General features: G+C 34.0%; 2 protein-coding genes across 12 annotated transcripts in view; one reads left to right on the plus strand and one right to left on the minus strand.

Annotated features, from left to right (window-relative positions):
* The window catches only part of LOC138692206 (transmembrane and coiled-coil domains protein 2-like), a 47,142-nt gene that overhangs the window by 7,942 nt on the left and 20,885 nt on the right, over window positions 1-18,315 (plus strand). For 5 of the 11 annotated variants that reach the window (XR_011330028.1, XM_069815297.1, XM_069815296.1 and 2 more), the window contains exons 2-9: window positions 2,562-2,688; window positions 8,992-9,206; window positions 13,272-13,494; window positions 15,023-15,221; window positions 15,748-15,976; window positions 17,747-17,791; window positions 17,887-17,969; window positions 18,139-18,162. Coding sequence is in view for 10 of the 11 variants with exons in the window: in XM_069815297.1 (XP_069671398.1) it covers window positions 9,040-9,206; window positions 13,272-13,494; window positions 15,023-15,221; window positions 15,748-15,976; window positions 17,747-17,791; window positions 17,887-17,969; window positions 18,139-18,162 (970 nt within the window). In the remaining variant the exon portion in view is untranslated. The remainder of the gene's footprint in view (window positions 1-2,561; window positions 2,689-8,991; window positions 9,207-13,271; window positions 13,495-15,022; window positions 15,222-15,747; window positions 15,977-17,746; window positions 17,792-17,886; window positions 17,970-18,138; window positions 18,163-18,315) is intronic. The other 6 variants (XM_069815300.1, XM_069815299.1, XM_069815302.1 and 3 more) reach the window with 5 other exon arrangements.
* P5cr-2 (Pyrroline-5-carboxylate reductase-like 2) overlaps window positions 17,107-18,315 on the minus strand; it is a 67,153-nt gene continuing 65,944 nt past the window's right edge. The window contains exon 7 of the mRNA XM_069815307.1: window positions 17,107-17,243. The gene's annotated coding sequence lies outside the window, so the exon portion shown is untranslated. The remainder of the gene's footprint in view (window positions 17,244-18,315) is intronic.

An 18,315-nucleotide genomic window follows, 5' to 3' on the forward strand; every position in this document is an offset into this window, starting at 1 on the left:
GCCAAAGTGTGTAGGCCTACATTGGTTAAAATGCAGCTTTGATGCTGTGTAGACCTGACATTGTGGATTCGAATCTCTCCTAGGAAATGTATGTTCTCTTTGTCAGTTGATCTCTTAGTGTTGTGCCTAGCTCATGCACCTATCTTGTGTCTGTATCAGATTTAATGTAAAACATTTACAGGAAAGACGTTGGGTGAGAGAAATAGGTGCTATAGGCTATATGTTGTAAGTAGATAATATGTACTAGTAATCTGTGGCATATGCAGCATCTATAGTGCAGATGAAATGGAAGCCAAGGAGTAGTTTTCATGTCCTTTAATGGCATAAATGTTCGTCAGTTGTTAGTATGTACCATGTTGTCCTTAATAGATACCTAGAATTGCCCAATACTGAATCCCACCATGTGCCTGTCTAGAATTAGATTAAAAAGCAACAAATTTGACCTGAGTGAAAAGCTGTGATGAGATATTCAAATCATTTTTATGTTTGTACTTTATGCATTTCAATTATAAAGATAAAGAAGGTATGTTTGTCTTGGACATATCCATGTCGAATTACAATGAGTGTTGGCCTTAAGTGTGATAACAAAGACTTGAAGTTAGAAGCCTCAATCAAGGCACTTTGCAAGTAATTTGTTCAGTAAATTTTTGTTTACAGTACCAGATTCAAATTGTGACAAATTTATTTGTAACAGATTATTCAGTGTTTGTCTCAGACACTATAAACATGTGTATGACGTAAAACTTTCACAGTTTTCCAACACGGTGCTAATTTTTTGGTTTACACATAGTGTCATAGATGCAGAAATGTTCAAAGTTTAGCACCTACCGTATCTGTGTATGAACTTTATTAGGAAAAGCAGGGAAAGGGAAGCAAGCCTATTTGTCAGATTTGTTACAAGAAATTGCTCTCCTGGACTGTCTCTGATAAAGAATTCAAGAGATTTGTTTATATTTCTTTGTTTTCAAAGTCCTGAATTGTACTTCATGTTTGTAACAAGGTTGAGGCAAAGAATGAAAGTAGGCTACCTAGAATAGGTACTTGTTTTTTTCATCGAAACCATCGCATCAGTTAAAGCTCTTATTTATTTATTGTGATGCAAGTGATGTCAACATTTACGATCTGCATTTTTTCCATTTATTCTTGTATTCATTTACTTGTTCGTTCATTATACAGGGTGTTAAAAAATTTAATATTTTGAGAAGTGGTAGTATTCATAAAAATAAGAAAACAAAGTGTAATAAACCTGGGTTCTACACTGAATATCCTTCCAAGATATGAATACTTGTTCATCAACATCATAGTAATACATGCTCAATGTGATTTCCTTAAAAAAAAAATCAATATTCGGAAAGGTGTAGTATTCATCAAAACAGGACAAAGTCTTATAAACATGAGTCCTAAGATTAAATTTTATACGAAACAAGGGCTTTAAAATTGGTATTGTAAGAAGAGCATATCTTATAATATTGTATTGTATTGTATTTGTTTGCCAACATTTACCTCCATGTAATGTGGACCTCACAATTTTTGTATCCGGTGCCACAATTACGTTCATTACAGATATACCTTATATAGACGCTCTTTAAATTGATCAATTATTTCCATCTTTAAAAAACCTAACAACTTGATTTAGATCATTCGATAATTCTCACCTTTAAAAGCTTAACAACTTGATTTAGATCATCCTAAATTGCCAGTTTTACGACTCTTCTTGATTTTCAGTACACTTATATCGAACACATACTGTTTCTGATAATACTTGTTACTAAAACATACTACTCCATTGTCCAATAAGTTCATTATTATGTCTGTTTGTTGTATGCAATTCCTTTTTCAGATCTCACTAATTTTCTACATATTATACTTGCTATCCTAGCTAGCCTCCTCTGCCAGACTCCTCACCTATTTTCAATTATCTCTCTCGTTATACTTAACTTCCTATTAAGGTAAGCGTTCACTACATCATATCACACGCATCGGACGAATCGCACGGATCGGAAAAAGACTATCTTTGCTGTAATATATCTTATAATATAAGCTCTTTGCTTGTTTCTTACTGAGAATACAGTAGCATATCGGAAATGCAGTAAACAAAAGAGTAGCAAGGGGTGAGTCTGTAAGCAGTAGGGGAGAAGAATGCATTACAATGATTGGAAATCACATTGAGCCTAACCTATAATGTTGCTGAACAAATACTCATATCTCAGAAGATATTAATTTTAGGAACCTTTTAACACTCTGTATAGCTGTATTGTATGAGCATATCCTATAATGTTGATGAACAAATACTCATATCTCAAAAGATATTAATTTTAGGAACCTTTTAACACTCTGTATAGCTGTATTGTATGATCAGTTCTGTGGTTTATGTAGAGCAGATAATTTGTGAATTTTCAGAAAGCTTGGTGCTTTTTCTTAAACAAGTCGCTTGCATGTAAACTGTTTCTGCATTGTAGAAGTAGAATAATAACTGCATTGCATGTAATATATTTTTTGTGTTGCATTGTTTAATACTCAATTTAACTGTTACAACTGATTCTTTTCTTCATCTTTTACAGGCAAGGCCTGGGATTAGCTTCAAATATCTCTTCTGCCAACTTTTCTTTTCCTCTTCATCACTCAGCACTTTATTCAATGCTTGTATTCACAGCAGTTGATAAAGTGTTAAATAAACAAAAAAAGAAGGTACTAAGTTTAATAGAATTTAACTTCAGCAGTGTGAAATATCAGTAGACTTCATCACTTCCTATTGTTTTAACAGAGGACATTTACGAAAATTTATAAATAAATGTAGCATAGAACATTGAAATATACTGAGTAAACTGTATTTATGATATGCATTGTTTAAAATACAAGTTCAGAACCAACAGGAAATGAGAGATAATGAAAACACAATTTTTTTCAAGTCTTGTAATCAGCTTCCTTCCTGCCAATATAATACATTGTATAATTATAATAATGAGAAATTAAGTACCGGTACAGTATTTGTATTTATATTTTATAAACTGTACTAATAATTTTGTTTTATTCTCCCTGTTGTTTCATCTCCCCCCCACCCTAAGGGAAAATAGTCTGAAAAGATATGTGGTTAAATTACTGCTTAAATTCACCAAAAGTGATTGTTATTTAAATTCTGCATGTTTCAACACTGATATAACATCTAAAATATTCCTTTCGCATACATTTTGCATAAGTATGGAGTTCTTTTTTTATTTGTATTTTGAAATATAGGTTGAACCGTAAGCAATGTAATTAATTTCAGGGAGTTATTCTGTGAGGTATTTCAAACAAAATTTGCTCGTTTTTCCTTCCTTTTCGAGATAAAAATTGTTTTATATGAAACATTTCATAGCATATTTTGGGAAAGTCATTGATTCAATTCCCAATATGCTCTCTCAATTTAAGAGAGCAGTGTATTATGATAATAAATGATTAAAATAATTTTAATTTTGTCCTTTAACTGTGCAGAAATTTGATCCGAACAAATGTAACATTTTAAAGTTATTTTTCAGAACGAAAAGTTACATTGGTTAGGATCAAATTTCTGCACAGTTAAAGGATAAAACTAAAATTATTTCAATCATATATTATCATAATACACTGCTCTCTTAAATTGACTGAGCATATTGGGAATTAAATCAATGACTTTCCCAAAATATGCTATGAAATGTTTCATTGATTGATTTAATTTCTTCCTGTAACTACAGGTTGCCATTGACAAAGAGTACCATGATACAAATGCCTTGAGGCTTAGTGATAAATTGTTGTTAGAGTGAAAAATAAACAATTTAAATTATATTGAAACACATGATATTAAACGAAGTAACGTCAAGGAGATGTGAATTAGTCGTGGTGCATATGTATGATGCATGAAAATAGCTATTGAGCCTTTGAGTGCTGCAATTGTTAGATCTCTTAAAATACTTTTATGCAGGCCAAAAGATTTACAGAAGTCGACTAGGAACCGGGGTATGATCCCACGGGCTCCTATCATTAGTCCCGTAATGATGATGGATTCCAGTTGGTATTTGTCCTTATAAAAACTGATGGAAGGTTCATATATATTCCTTTTTTCCTCATGTACTTCTTCTGGCTGGTGTTCGTGCGATTCGAATCTCACAGTAGGGTCTATGATGTAACCTTCAAGAGAGGGAGGTTTAAATGCAATTATGTCAATTCTTCGATTACTGCCCTCACTGGATATGCCGTGTACTTCTTCATATACTGAATAACCTTTGTTCCTTAAGGCAGTTGCTATTATAGATCTTACTGTATGATGCCGCAAATTTCATAGAAGTTCACCGTGTGGACAGGCCCTCAGGACATGGGCAAGGTTTCAACCTCCCTGTTGCAACGTCGACAGAGGTTACTGCCCGAAGACCTGCCAGGTACACTACGCACAGCTGACACATTCGCATTCATCTTGATTGCTTCCCTCCACTCACTCCAGGAAAGACCCTTGTGATTCCGGATCCACTTATTGGCCGGGGTATTTTATCTCGGGAATTAAGCAAAAACGAGCAAAATTACATAAAATGTTTTTGTTCGAAATATCTCAAAATTAATGACATTATTTCCGGCTCATTCTGTATACACTGTAATGCTTTTTTAGAACATTGCAAATTAAAATGAATATCGCTTTATATTTCACTTCTTAAATGGCGTAATGTAGATAATTTTGTTTAATGATTCACTGCATGTATGCATACACTTCAGATCTTCAGATAAATAAACATTGGTTTTCGTAATCATCACAGAGTAAAATGGTTTATTGACTTACTAATTATATTATCTAGGAAGAATGGGATAAATATAATTTTCTTGAGTGTTTAGTAATAGCTCATTCTAATGTTCTTGTTCCTCTATTTTCTACAATGCCGAGAATGATTTCACTTTCGTGTACAGTTCAATGAAACCAGATAAATGTCAGCAGTGAATGTGTTCTGCTATTTAACAAGTGTGTGCTAACTATATGCTGAGCCCTAACGGAAAACTTTGGATGACTTTGTAAATAAATATTGTAAGCATGTTTACACACTTCTCATATACCTGCGGTTAAAAATGACCAGTACATACACAATAACAAGATAATTAGTATATTGAAAACATGCGCCAGTGCAGACTACAGATAACAATAATGCTTTCAAAGTGATGAGTATTTAATATCAGTCGAGTATGATGATGACTATGATGATGATGATGATGATGATGATGATGATTAGGAGGCGGATGTTGATGAAATGTCATTATTTTTATTTTAACTCTAGAAGATACCCTTCAATACAGTAATTCATTTTATGTTATAACTAAACAAAATATGCAATTTTGCATGTTTTTAACATTTTTGCCATTTTTGTCCGATAGGTCATTTTTCTTTTCTTTTGTTTTTTTTTTTTTGGAGGGGGGGAGGTCATTAAAGGTTATTTTCTCCAATTATTATTAATTTTTATAGCATTATTTTTTTTAATTTTTGTTTTATTTTTCAGCAATTTTAAATAGCCTACATACAAATCATAGTTGTTGCTTTTTCATTGCTTAAGATTTTTCTTTGCTAAGAAAATTAATCTTAGTTGGTGATTGTAGTAATCCGATAAAGCTGATGGCGTGGCGAGGGTTGATTTTATCTGGAAATGAAGCGTTCACTGCACTATTGTTCATTTCTCGGTCTGCAAGCACCTAAAACCCCGGTAGTGGACACTAAAATTTTCTTTTATGTCGAAGGTGAGGAACATGGTGGGTGGGAATGGGAGGACAGAGGACAAGGGTCTAAAAATATTAACTTCTGATCAGTACAGATATGTAAAAGAAAATTCTGCTCTAGGACGATCTTAAACTGTGGAATGTCACTGTTTGCAGTGAGATAAAAAACTCCACTGAAGGTTTCAATAATTATTTCCTTTTTAATATGAACTGTATTGCATAAATGCATATATAATGTATGAATGCTTCTATTACTTAAATTTTTGTGATGGGTCATTTTTCAATGGATTTAACAAATTAACTTTTTTTAATTAGGGGCCTATTCATTATGTCGTTTGTCAATTTGTATTAAATGAGAATTAATTTTTTAAAGCAAGAAAAATAGAAACAAGGAAATTATTCTGATTTTTTAAAAACTAATTGTTCTTTTGTGTTTATTATCTGCCCTATGCAGTCCCCTACCTTTAATTTATTTTTAAAGCTTTTTTTTTTTTTTTTTTTTTTTAATTTTTAGGGCATTTTTACGTAAATGTAAGGGTATTTTATTACTTATGTTACAGCTATTCAAAGTCCCCTAATAATAATGATGATTATGCCACTGATGATATGATGACTGATTATGATGATGATGATGATGATGATGATGATGATGATGATGATAAGAAATACAATGAATAAATTTGAATGTTGCTTGTTACATAGATTATAATTGTAAATGATTTTCAATAATCGAAGGATTACCTATTACTTTAATTTGTATAATGTTACTATAATCATAATACTATTTTATGAAAAATTATTACTAAAATATTCTATTGCATGGCTTGTATAAGAGAACAATAATAAATATATGTTGCCGCATTAAATTTCTTTTAAGTTGGTCTTAATAGAGTACCTACGTATATGAGTTCATTGCATTGTGACACACTTCTTGTATTTTCAGTTATGTAATAACTTAACAGTATTTGAGTGATGTAGGCCTAGTTTCATGCCCCTAGATATTTAGAAAATATAAGACATTTATTTGGATTCGCAAAGTGATTGTCATACTTAGTCTGGAAATCATAATTAGAGCCTGGAAGTTTAAAGTCTTCATTACATTCACATCACTGATTTGCACATGTCACTAACAGTTGACTGTTTTCCTCTGGGCTCTTCTAATAGCTAATTCACTGATTAGTTTTTGAAGAATTTAATAGATGCACAAAGGGTTTCACCCCTTGCCCCCAGCTTCATAATGTGCTGGTAAAACTTTGATCATCTTACAGATATTTTCCAAATTATTAGCATAATACATGTCAACATATATCCAGGTTCACCACTTGTTCAAGACAGAGCTAGCTTCAGGGCCACACAAAGATCCAGATTCAAAGTGAGACTTCAGGAAAATCTTCTTGATATTAGCAGTTGTTCGATAAGGAAATATCGAAAAAATCGAAAGAGAATTGAGAGGACAAATTTAAAATGTACGCAAAACGCGTCCTTGCAAGGGGTTGGGGGCTGTACAAAACTAAATATGTAACCCCAAGCCTGTTGGCCACTAGTCTCACTCTGGGTTACGCTGCTCCACTGAAGGAGCTCTAGAAAATTTTGAAGGGGAAGCCGAAATTGGACGTAACCTCTTAGGTACCACATACGCGAGGGGGGACGGAGATTTGCTCAAGTGATCACGGAATGGGGCGAGGAGGAGATGGCTAGTGTTTGCCGTTAGGATGGCAAGATGCTGTCATCTGTTGTTCGATGGCAAGGCATGTGAAGGCCGTCGGAAGAAGCGCCGTGAAATCTAAATCTGCAATTTGATAGGTCCCTGTCCTTTCAAATTGCGACTAATTGAGTGACCTCGTACATTTAATAGACAATTTATAGGTTCTGAACTAGGGCATACGTCGTTTACAAGAAAAGGGGAATATATATGGGGAAAGGCATATAGGTCCGTGGCCCATTTCTTATAGGGCTCATCCCGACATTTGTCTTATGCCTTAGGAAAACCACGGAATACCTTAGGCAGGATGAGTTGTCTCATATATAAGAGACTAGCCAATTTGGCTATTATGTAGGAGGTGATTGTTGTCATGAGCCTTGTTGAATCGTCTCAATTTAGAGACCAGCCATTTGGCTTTATGGTGACTCAATTACGAAGAGAGGGGAGAGATGTAATTATTAATTAATTTAGAGTAATTAGGGAGATTCGTGGGGATATGAGTGCAGGTCCATGGCCCATTTATATACTCTTTCGGACCTTATGAGGGCCAGTATTTAATATGACCTCAACCGGATTGGACCACGTAGGACCAATCAGATGCCAGAAGGAGAACCTACGACCTATCACAGCAAGTACTCCCCCCCCCCCCCCCATCGAGACTACTATATATATAAGTACTGGCAGACTATTTCCTTATCCAACAACTGCTCTGAAGATGGCTACAACACAGCGGTCGAAACGTCAGCCAATAACACCAAGACAACGCGGTAGAAGCCCTGAAGCTTATCCACACACCATGTACACCAGCCGCGGAAGTTTACGCGAACACTTCTTGATATTAACTTGTCTTTACATCCTGAAAACTGGACGTGGAAGTTAGAGCATATTTGAAAAGAGAATTTTGAATGCTCTAGCAGCGTTCGTGTGGCAAATTGCACCAGTGATAAAGATATGTTGAGGCTTCACTGCTTATTGATTTCATATTTCCAATGATGATGTTAGTTAGGAACACCCTGTAACATTGGTGTTTTCTTGTTGGAAACGCTATCTTCTCACCAGTTTCGATACATATTCGTCATAGTAGACAGCATTTGTTAGCAGGAATCAAAACACTCAACCACTAAAAAGTAGATATTTTACCAAACTTCCAGTCTCTAGTCATAATATAATTGGCACAAATGTTTAAAAAAATTTTAATTATAAGGAAAAAATATGAGAAAAATCTTAAAGAGTGTACTTTTAAGTTGATGTGTAGTTCACAGAATAATTGATACTTTATCAGCTTTATTAAGTACCATGGATTGCTGATAGGTTATCTTTCATGAATCACTGTCTTCTTCATTTATGGCTAATCATAGAGCACCGACTAGACGAAAAGATTCTTAATTTAAGATAATTCTCAGGAATGTTGCAACATTAATTAATAGAATAACGTGTAACCATGCAATGTTTCCATAAAGCACTTACTTATCCTTACTGTATTACTTAGAAATGTGAGGAAATAAGTGATGATTTATCAGTACGATTTCTTGGTGAAATGCGTAACATCCATGAATATATCTACAAGCTGTTTCCTGTTGTAACAGGTATCCGCATAGAAGCTGATATGGAGACAACTTGGCAGCATCCAAAGGATGGATAGTTTGCATGTGGTTCCGTCAGGAAGTAGCAAATCATCCAGTCGTAGCACTTCCCCTTGTCGTCCACTACCTAGTTCAGCTAGCAGTCACATTTTAGCGCAGAGCAGCACTGCAGCCTCTTGCACTCCTATTTGCAGTTCCAGTCCTCAGAATGCTTCAGCGTATGTATATTGGTATCACACACATTTTATGTTGCATACGGGTTTCATTTTATGTCACCGTTCACCAGCTGCATGAGCTTATTATGTTAAGTCTGTTTAAATTTACATACATGAAGCATTCCTGAGCACACATTTTATGCTATAAACATTTTAAAAATGTCATTAAGCACTTGCTTCAAAGGCGATTGATTTTCAACTTGCAGTACTATGATACTGCAACTTTATATTTATTTTATGTTGTGTGCTTCATTTATAAACTTAAAGAATCATTCTTTGCTTAGTTGCTGTTGTTAAAGAGTGGTTTTAATTTCAGTGAATGAAAATTTCTATCATGTAGAATATCATTTCACATACATACTTCATCAAACTGACTGAAGATTTTATTTCTGTTCAGGCAGGATTTGTTTCTTGGCCATCTTGACAAACTTCATAAAATTTCAACACTTCTTAGCCATAATCTTCACTATCACTGAATGTAATGAGAAATTTAAAACACAAGAATAAAACTTAATATTTTCATATGAAGAATAGCTTTACCTTACTATTCTAAGCGCTGTTTTCTTACTTTCACAAAACTCTGAAAATAGGTTATTGCAACCTGAGGAATCCATAGAGCTATGCAGACTCGTAACTAATACTGTTAGTGACCCATAATGCATTGTACTACTGCTGTAAGTTCAGATGGTATTATGGATATTTCATCATATTTTCTGTCATAGGACTTTTCCGTTTTCCTCATTTTTTTGCCACCATTATCGTATACATTTCCTTCCTTTTTTATCCTTTTTTCCTTTCCTCTTCTTATTCCTTTGAGAATAAAAATTAGAGAGAAGAATCCAAAAAGGATAGCTGCCCTTGAAAAAGGGGTACCGAGCGGTAACAGCACCTAAATTAATTGTAGATCAACAATATTCTATTTTAAATTTAAATTTTATTTTTATTTTATTTTAATTTAATTTATTTTTGGGGGGCAGCTATCCTCGACATGAATAATTTATTTTTCATATATATAAAGCTGTAGAGATAGATAGCTGTATAGATAAAATGTATAAACATAACAAATATCCCTGATGTGTCTGCTATGCATCCATACATGTGTACTATAAGATGAACAAAACTTCGCTATACTGCTATGCGGCAAATATTACAATAGTATTTTATATATATTTTTTATATATTTTATTTAATCAAGCTAAAGACTTGTGAATGTATAGCATCGTCGTCAAATAATATTAAAAATTAATACTATAAAATTCATCAACACTGTACAATAGGTTCATTATCAATTTCGTCCTGACAGTTCTCATTATTATGAGAGAGTCGGTTATATAAATTAGTGAAACATTTTCATAGTTGTTCTGAATAGCACAATATTTATATTTCTTCTTATATAAGTTATTATTATTATTATTACGAGTATAGTAATTATGAATATCGGAACATGATTTGTAAGTTTCATTATTTTCCCTAACATTTAGGAGACATGCCAAGACAAACATAGACAGTACATTAAGAATACCTTTATCAGCAAAGAGCGGTCGACAGTGATCTCTAAAACCAGCTCCATATACAATCCTACTGCAGGTGTTATGAGGGCACCTCAACATCGTCAGTTCAATAAACACGAACTGTTAATGTGAAAGGAAAAAAAAAAAATTTGTAAGCAGTTAGAACTTAATTTACTCGCCCAAATTAAGCAAAAGACATGATGAAACTGTCTGCTTCGTTTCCCAAACATATTTTGGTACCTATTTATGAAATTACCCATCACTAGGGGTAGTGATTTTTAGCAATTTGAAATTAAACATTTAGCATTTTAGCGTTTTGTGGTGTTTTGAAGGAAAACATGGATTCTAGGCTAATATAGGAAGATAGATCACATCTTTTGCATGTTCTCCTATCACTTACAATTAAATTGTATCTACTGAGACATCTCTCAGCATGTTTGCTATTAGTAGGATCCCAAATACATTGCAGAGCCGCTTGGACGAGCTCTGAGTATTTAAGTTTTAAAGCCAAAAACATTTGCATGCAGGCCACATCTTCATTGTTCTGAATATTTTGAACAATTTTGATATGAAAATATTCACATCTCTCAACAAAGCTATTCTTGTTAAAGTCCCAGGAAAATGGTATCATTTTTTCTTCTTTTTATGCTCTCACATAAATCTTTAAAATCAACTGATAGTACCTGACCAGCAGTGGTAAGGTTAAAAATGTTTACCAACCTCTTGGAAAAAACATATTTGTGCATTTCCTACCACCCACACCCTGCAAGGTTACACAACCTCCCTGGTATAGATTTTTCAGAAGAAAGAAAGGAATATATAGAAGTTATATAATACATATTATATAAATACAAATTTAACTTCATATAAGATAAATTTTATTTGAAAAATTGTCAGTTTCATATTTATATCACATTTTATTACAAATTTCACATTTTGAATACATTTCGCATTTTACCGCATATTCAAAATTCATTAAAAAGGGATATACAGGTGATGAAAAATGGAAATACAAATACAAAAGCACAAGCCTTTATAGTCTTTTGCATTTTATTGCTCTTGTAAAAATCACTAACCCTAACTCATCACTACTCACTCAGTCACTGCAGTTTTATGTGAGATATACATATATACATAGTGTTCTGCTAAGTGGCAGGTCTTTTACTGCAAACCCAGCATTCTGCAATCTTTTATATTTTCTATCTTCCTTTTAGTCTCTGCTTATGATCCATAAATCTTAATGTCGTCTTCATCTAATATCTTCTTCTGCCCCTAACTCTTCTCCTGTTCACCATTCCTTCTAGTGCATCCTTCAGTAGGCAGTTTCTTCTCAGTCAGTCTCTTCCTGATCAGTTTCAGCATCATTCTTTGTTTGTTCACCCACTCTTTCCGACACAGCTTCATTTCTTATAAGGAGGTGATATTTCCATAGATGTCATTTTTCAGTTTTCCTGAAGTATGTGAATTTTTATTATACTAAGTATATCTCTTACAGTAATGTTTTATGTATTTAACTTTGTTGTATTTCACATAAAACTGAAGGCATATTCTGCCAAAAATGACGCAAATTTGGAGGAATTATCTGGGCAGTACACATTGCCATCCAAATTTTCTTCACTAGATACTATACACTGTTGTCTGCACTTCTTGTTTTTAGCAATATCTGTCTTCCAAAAGTTATTCATCAGGTCACAAATCCTTCCTCTTTGCATATTAATACAGTATCAGGAATCTTTCCTGAAATAATCTTTGAACTTGTCAGACCAATTCTGTGAACACACATGAATCGTACATGAACACTTTTCTGTGCACTAAAATAGTTGAATTTGATCCTACTATGCTAGTGATAAGTCCCGCGCCATGGCATCGTGGTCTAAGGCATCCTGCCTGGGACTCGCGTTACAGACTGCGCACTGGTTCGAGTTTTCATGGGGGAAGAAATTTTCTCATGAAATTTCGGCCAGTGTATGGGACCGGTGTCCACCCAGCATCATGATGCACTTGGGGAGCTACGACAGGTAGCAAAATCCGGTTGCGAATACCAGCTATAATGGTTGGCGGGATCATCGTGCTAACCACACGATATCTCCATTCTGGTTGGATGATCGTCTACCTCTGCTTCGGCATGTGGGCGTGAGGCCAGCAGCCGGCTGGTCAGTCTAGGCCCTTCATGGGCTGTAGCGCCACGGATTATTATTTATTCTATGCTAGTGATAAGATACAAACACACAACAGCACATATTCTTTGTGCACACTGTCGCATTCTTGGTTGTAACATTGCCTGCCTTTATGGGCACAGTGACTGACAGCAACGATGCTGAGTGGTGGTATAGCGAAGCTTTGTTCACCCAGTATAATCAGAAACACTTGGAAAAATCATTAAATGGATATTTATCCTTGTTTCAGAGTTATAAATGGAGTTCCTACTTCAGAAAGGAATTCCTTCATATTTATAAATATTTTCTGATGAAGAAATGGGGATATATTTTTGTAATGAAATTGATAACGCTGCTTATTAACAATATAGTTACTGGAATGACGTGACAATTTTTAATAGGCGACGTTCTGGAGATGGCAGCACCGGCAGTGGCAGTAGCAGCACAATGAGTGGCTCAGTAAAAAATCGCCGCAAATCCCCAATCCCTGCACGCAGGGAGAGGGGAGAAAAGGAGAAAGGTTCCTCTGATGGTGGGACTCCACATCTTCCCCGTCCAGACCCAGTATCTAATCAGGGCTCACAAGAAGACGCAACAACTCAGAGTGGTGGCACAGAAGAAGAGGTATATCATATTAGGGGAACAGAAGTGAATTTTTTATATTATAAATGTACCATAATACCCACCAAATATATTTAGACCTAGATATAAACTGGCATTAATATCGATATTTCAGTAGGCACCACTCAATACAATTCTTTTCCGTGATCCTGTAATCTTTGGTGTAACTTTATGCAAATAAGATTGTAAAGATTTTTTCTTTTCAGTTCGTATAGTAAGAAAAAAAATGTTCTACAACATCTTGTTGACAATATAAGTTAAAACTAAAAGAAGAAGATATCAACCAGTTTAACTGGCCTTTTGTTACATTGTCCTTGTCAATTGTCAATCTTCCATTGGCAAGTAGGAGATTTGAATGTGTTATTTATTATGAAAATGCTGGCCACCAATTCCCTCTGGTGATCCCAGCAATGAACATTGGAAAAAAAAAAAAATAAGAAAAAGAATGAACACGGACAGAAAAGGACTATCTTCAGTCCTCTTCCATACGCCACATGAAATTCTATGCTTTTCTCTGTAAGATCAACAGTAAAACAAGAGAGTGCCAAGAGACTGTACAGGAAATTTAGTGACTAATGTTGTTGCTGTTGTTGTTTTCTAATGCCAGGCGTTTGCCAATAAAGTCGTTTGACCTCTTGCACTCCAATATTTTTCAAAGATATTATCATGGCCAGCCACTGAAGCACAGATTTTGAGGTGTTCCGAATCCATTTCTTGGTTTAGTGACTAATATAGTTTAGGACTTTGAAACAATTATATTTGTAATGTGTAAAAACAGTGTTAAATAAACCTTAAAGTTAATTTTTAATTAAGACGTTTTAATATATGGAGTACTTCATGCAGTTAGGGACCAAAATTATTTCTAATTCTATCGAGCAATGCATTTTTCGTTAACAATTTAAAGTTTTAATTAATATTATGCCAGCTTCTGAAGGCACTGTATAGTTACACAGAAAACATCTTAACTCTCTGTGATGAACAGCTTTTTTTCTTTTCTTGCCAAAAGTTTGATTTTTAAGTTATGTCCAGATAAAATCTTTGTGACCCAATAGATGGACCTAAATTCTTGTAAATGACGGATCATATCCAAAACTTCGTAATAAACTAACAATATCGCGAGATTTTTCGTTAACATACTTGTCACATTTGGGAAATAAAATAGTGCCATATCTAAAACAATAGTAAAGATAGAAAAAAAATTGTATTGAAATTTGAATACGTGCCAGTTATGTTAATAGGCACAGAGTCCATCTCATTTAAATATATGCATTCTAAAAAAAATTGTATGTAAGTGGTAATTTACAAATTTCTGTCATGAAAGAGACTAAACTTTATTCAGTGAGTGTAAAAAAATTGTTTGTAAGAAACTACTAGCTGTTTTAAGCACTTCTGTTGGTCTAAAACCATGCACTGCAATGCATTGGATTGAAATTTCAGTCACTACATTTTCTGATGAAATTGTTGGTAACAAAATAGCTTACGCAAAAATTTATATACACTTTCAAATTCGAATGCTGTTTCTTTTTTTAAGGATATCTTCTTACCGTCGTCATCATACTTGTCCAATGGTTCGTCCGAGCACGTTACAGGCAATCTCTCAGTTGATGAAGTTGATGGGCATCTAACTGGTTCTACAGATATTTTAAGAACTCGGGCTGCCATTGAACACATGCAGTCCAAAATTGGACGCACAAGAGATCTTATTCGAGGGGAACAGACCACAAGAGATGGTATGTTTCAGTATTTTTTGTTTTCACTTGAATGTTGTTACATAGGGATGGTTTTACATTTGATTCTTCCATTATAGTATTTGATGCCGTGGCATCGTCATCTAAAGCATCCTGCCTAGGACTTGTATTATGGAACTTGCATTACTTGGGGAGCTACAATAGGTAGCAAAATCCGGTTATGAAAGCCAGCTATAATGGCGGGGGATCATTGTGCTAACCATATATCATCTCCATTCTGGTTGGATGATCATCCATCTTTGCTTTGGCATGTGGATTTGAGGTCAACAGTCGGCTGGTTGATCTGATCCCTTAAAGGACTGAATGCCACGGATTATTATTATTATTATTATTATTATTATTATTATTATTATTATTATTATAATACAGGGTGATTCAAATGTCCAGCGACATAGACAAACTCCACTATTAATGTAGATAGCAAAGTCTGTACAGAAAATTTCATGTTTAATATTATCATTTGTCATACTTCTGTTTAATTTACACACATTACTGGTATCTTTTGTAGATAATGTAAACGAATATTTAAAGTTGGCAGCAAATGCTGATAAGCAGCAGTTACAGAGGATCAAAGCAGTGTTCGAAAAGAAAAATCAAAAGTCAGCGCAGTCCATCTCTCAATTACAAAAGAAATTAGAAAGTTATAATAAGAAATTGAGAGAAATAGAAACATATGGATTGCCCAGTAGCCATCGTCAGCCTCGAGAAATGCTGCGGGACATGGGACAGGGACTTAAGTAAGTAAATTGAAACAATCACATTTTATATGTACCTACAGTGTGTTGATCAGTATAATTATCATTAAGGAGAACTGCCTCTTTTATAAATATGTTGTATTTAAGTCAAATACTAAATACTGTTAATCAAACTTGATACATTTTACAAAGAACGAAAAAAATATATATAATTAATTGTTTGTATATATCTGAAGTCTGATTAGTGTAATATGTAGCTAGTCAGCGATGTATGCAATGGAGAAGGAAAAGAATTAGCCACCCTATCCCATTATCTCCTGGCTTAGTTGCCTCATAAGTGATGCCTTATTGGTATCACTTGTGAGGTTCAGACCAGTCTTCGGAAAGTTGACTAAACAAATTTATATTGAGATATTTGTATTGTTTTAGATTCTAAATATGACAAAATTAGTAAATTAAAAATTTAAATGTATGAGATATGTAGGTAAATTAGGTATAAATATCTCTGAAAATATTGAACCAAGGAACTTACAGCTCCAACAACTGGGTAATGAAATATATGTTCATAAAACCATGCAATGATGAAACCTTAGTAATATATAGGGTGGGAGTGAAATAGCTTGCAGATTTCCAGAGTGAATAGTTGCCATGCACTTATTTTTCAATTTTTTTATTCTTTAGATCTCAAAACGTACAAAATACAAAACATTTTTTTATGTAAATAAAAAAAAAACACAGTGACTATTTAGAAAATAGATATGATCCATTAAAATTTAACTTCTATATTAAGACAAGGCATAGAATTAAAAGAATCCAGATGTTTGAGATGGGCAGAGCATGTAGCATGTATGGGAGAATCCAGAAATGCATATAGAGTGTTAGCTGGGAGACCGGAGGGAAAAAGACCTTTGAGGAGGCCGAGTCGTAGATGGGAGGATAATATTAAAATGGATTTGAGGGAGGTGGGATATGATGATAGAGACTGGATTAATCTTGCACAGGATAGGGACCAATGCGGTCTTCGTCTCTTTCTACAGCCTTGAGGGTTCCATCTTAAAGCTTCTTTTTCAATGGAATTTTCTTTTTGAAGAATATGGCCAATCCATTTCCATTTCCTTCGTTTTATCTGTATATTGATTTGCTCTTCTTGTGTTCTTTCCCGTAACTCTTTGTTTCAAATTGTGTTTGGCCACCAAATATTTAGGATCCTTCTAAGGCAGCGATTTATAAAAACTTGGAGACTTCTAGAGATCTTTACAGTTACCTTCCATGTTTCACAGCCATATAGAAGAACTGCTTTCACATTACTCTGAAATATATACATACATTGGGATCATAAATTTGAGGCAATTATTGCAAAGTTATAGATTATAAATATTGTAAAAAGAAAATATGATTTTGTACGTTTTGAGACCTGAAGAATTCAAAAATAGAAAAGTAGGTACAGATATCATTAAAAAAATAAACAGACTCCTTGACACACTCTTTATATTTGAATAACATAGATTGCATAGTTTTTTAAAACACATTGTAAAATATTTTCTTTTTTCACCTCTGTTAACTTTTGTATGTAAAGTTTCTTCATAAAATTAAAAATAGGAAAGCTGTAAGCAATGTTATTCACCTTGTGTAAATTTAAAGAATATCAGCTAATTATGAGTTTGAAGTACTTAGACCAGAAACTTTATGTTGGTAATGAAAGTTCTTTATTAATATTCTACTTGTTAATGTTGTTCTCATGTGTGCTTATCAGCTGTGTGGTGAAAGGCCTTTGTGTTGGTGGTGGAAGTGCTTATTGTGTTGTATTTGCAGAAATGTTGGTGGCAACATCAGGGATGGCATCACAGGATTGTCAGGGTATGTGTTCCTACTTAAAATTGCAGTGAATTATTTTTTATAAAAATATAAATTGCATAACATGTTTAAAAATCTGTATTTTTTTTTTTTTTCAGGACTGTCATGTCAAAACCAAGGGAATTCGCTCATCTTATTAAAAACAAATTCGGAAGTGCAGATAACATCAATACATTAGCAAGTAAGGAAAATTAATTTAATAACATTGCTGTTAATGTTTCAATACTGCAGATATTGAATCCTCCCTTGACACACTGTCCTGAGCAGGTCACGCTAATCCACATTTTGCAGCTGGCCATGTTAAAGCCTGTTTTAATTTGTTCTTCCTATCTCTTCCTCGTTCGTTCTAGTGGCCACTTTCCAAGAGGTTAAAAGTAAGTAGACGTGTTTCACCTTAATTGAACAAAAGACATTGTTACTGTTACGTTTTTTTATAGTAGTTTATATAGTGGAAGTAAGCTCATTGAAATTTAAGTCCTACTGTAGAATTCATAGTGTGCCATTATGGTTAAGTAGGCTTAATATAC

The sequence above is a fragment of the Periplaneta americana genome, chromosome 16 (assembly GCF_040183065.1).
Source record: "Periplaneta americana isolate PAMFEO1 chromosome 16, P.americana_PAMFEO1_priV1, whole genome shotgun sequence".
NCBI classification, from domain to species: Eukaryota; Metazoa; Arthropoda; class Insecta; order Blattodea; family Blattidae; genus Periplaneta; species Periplaneta americana.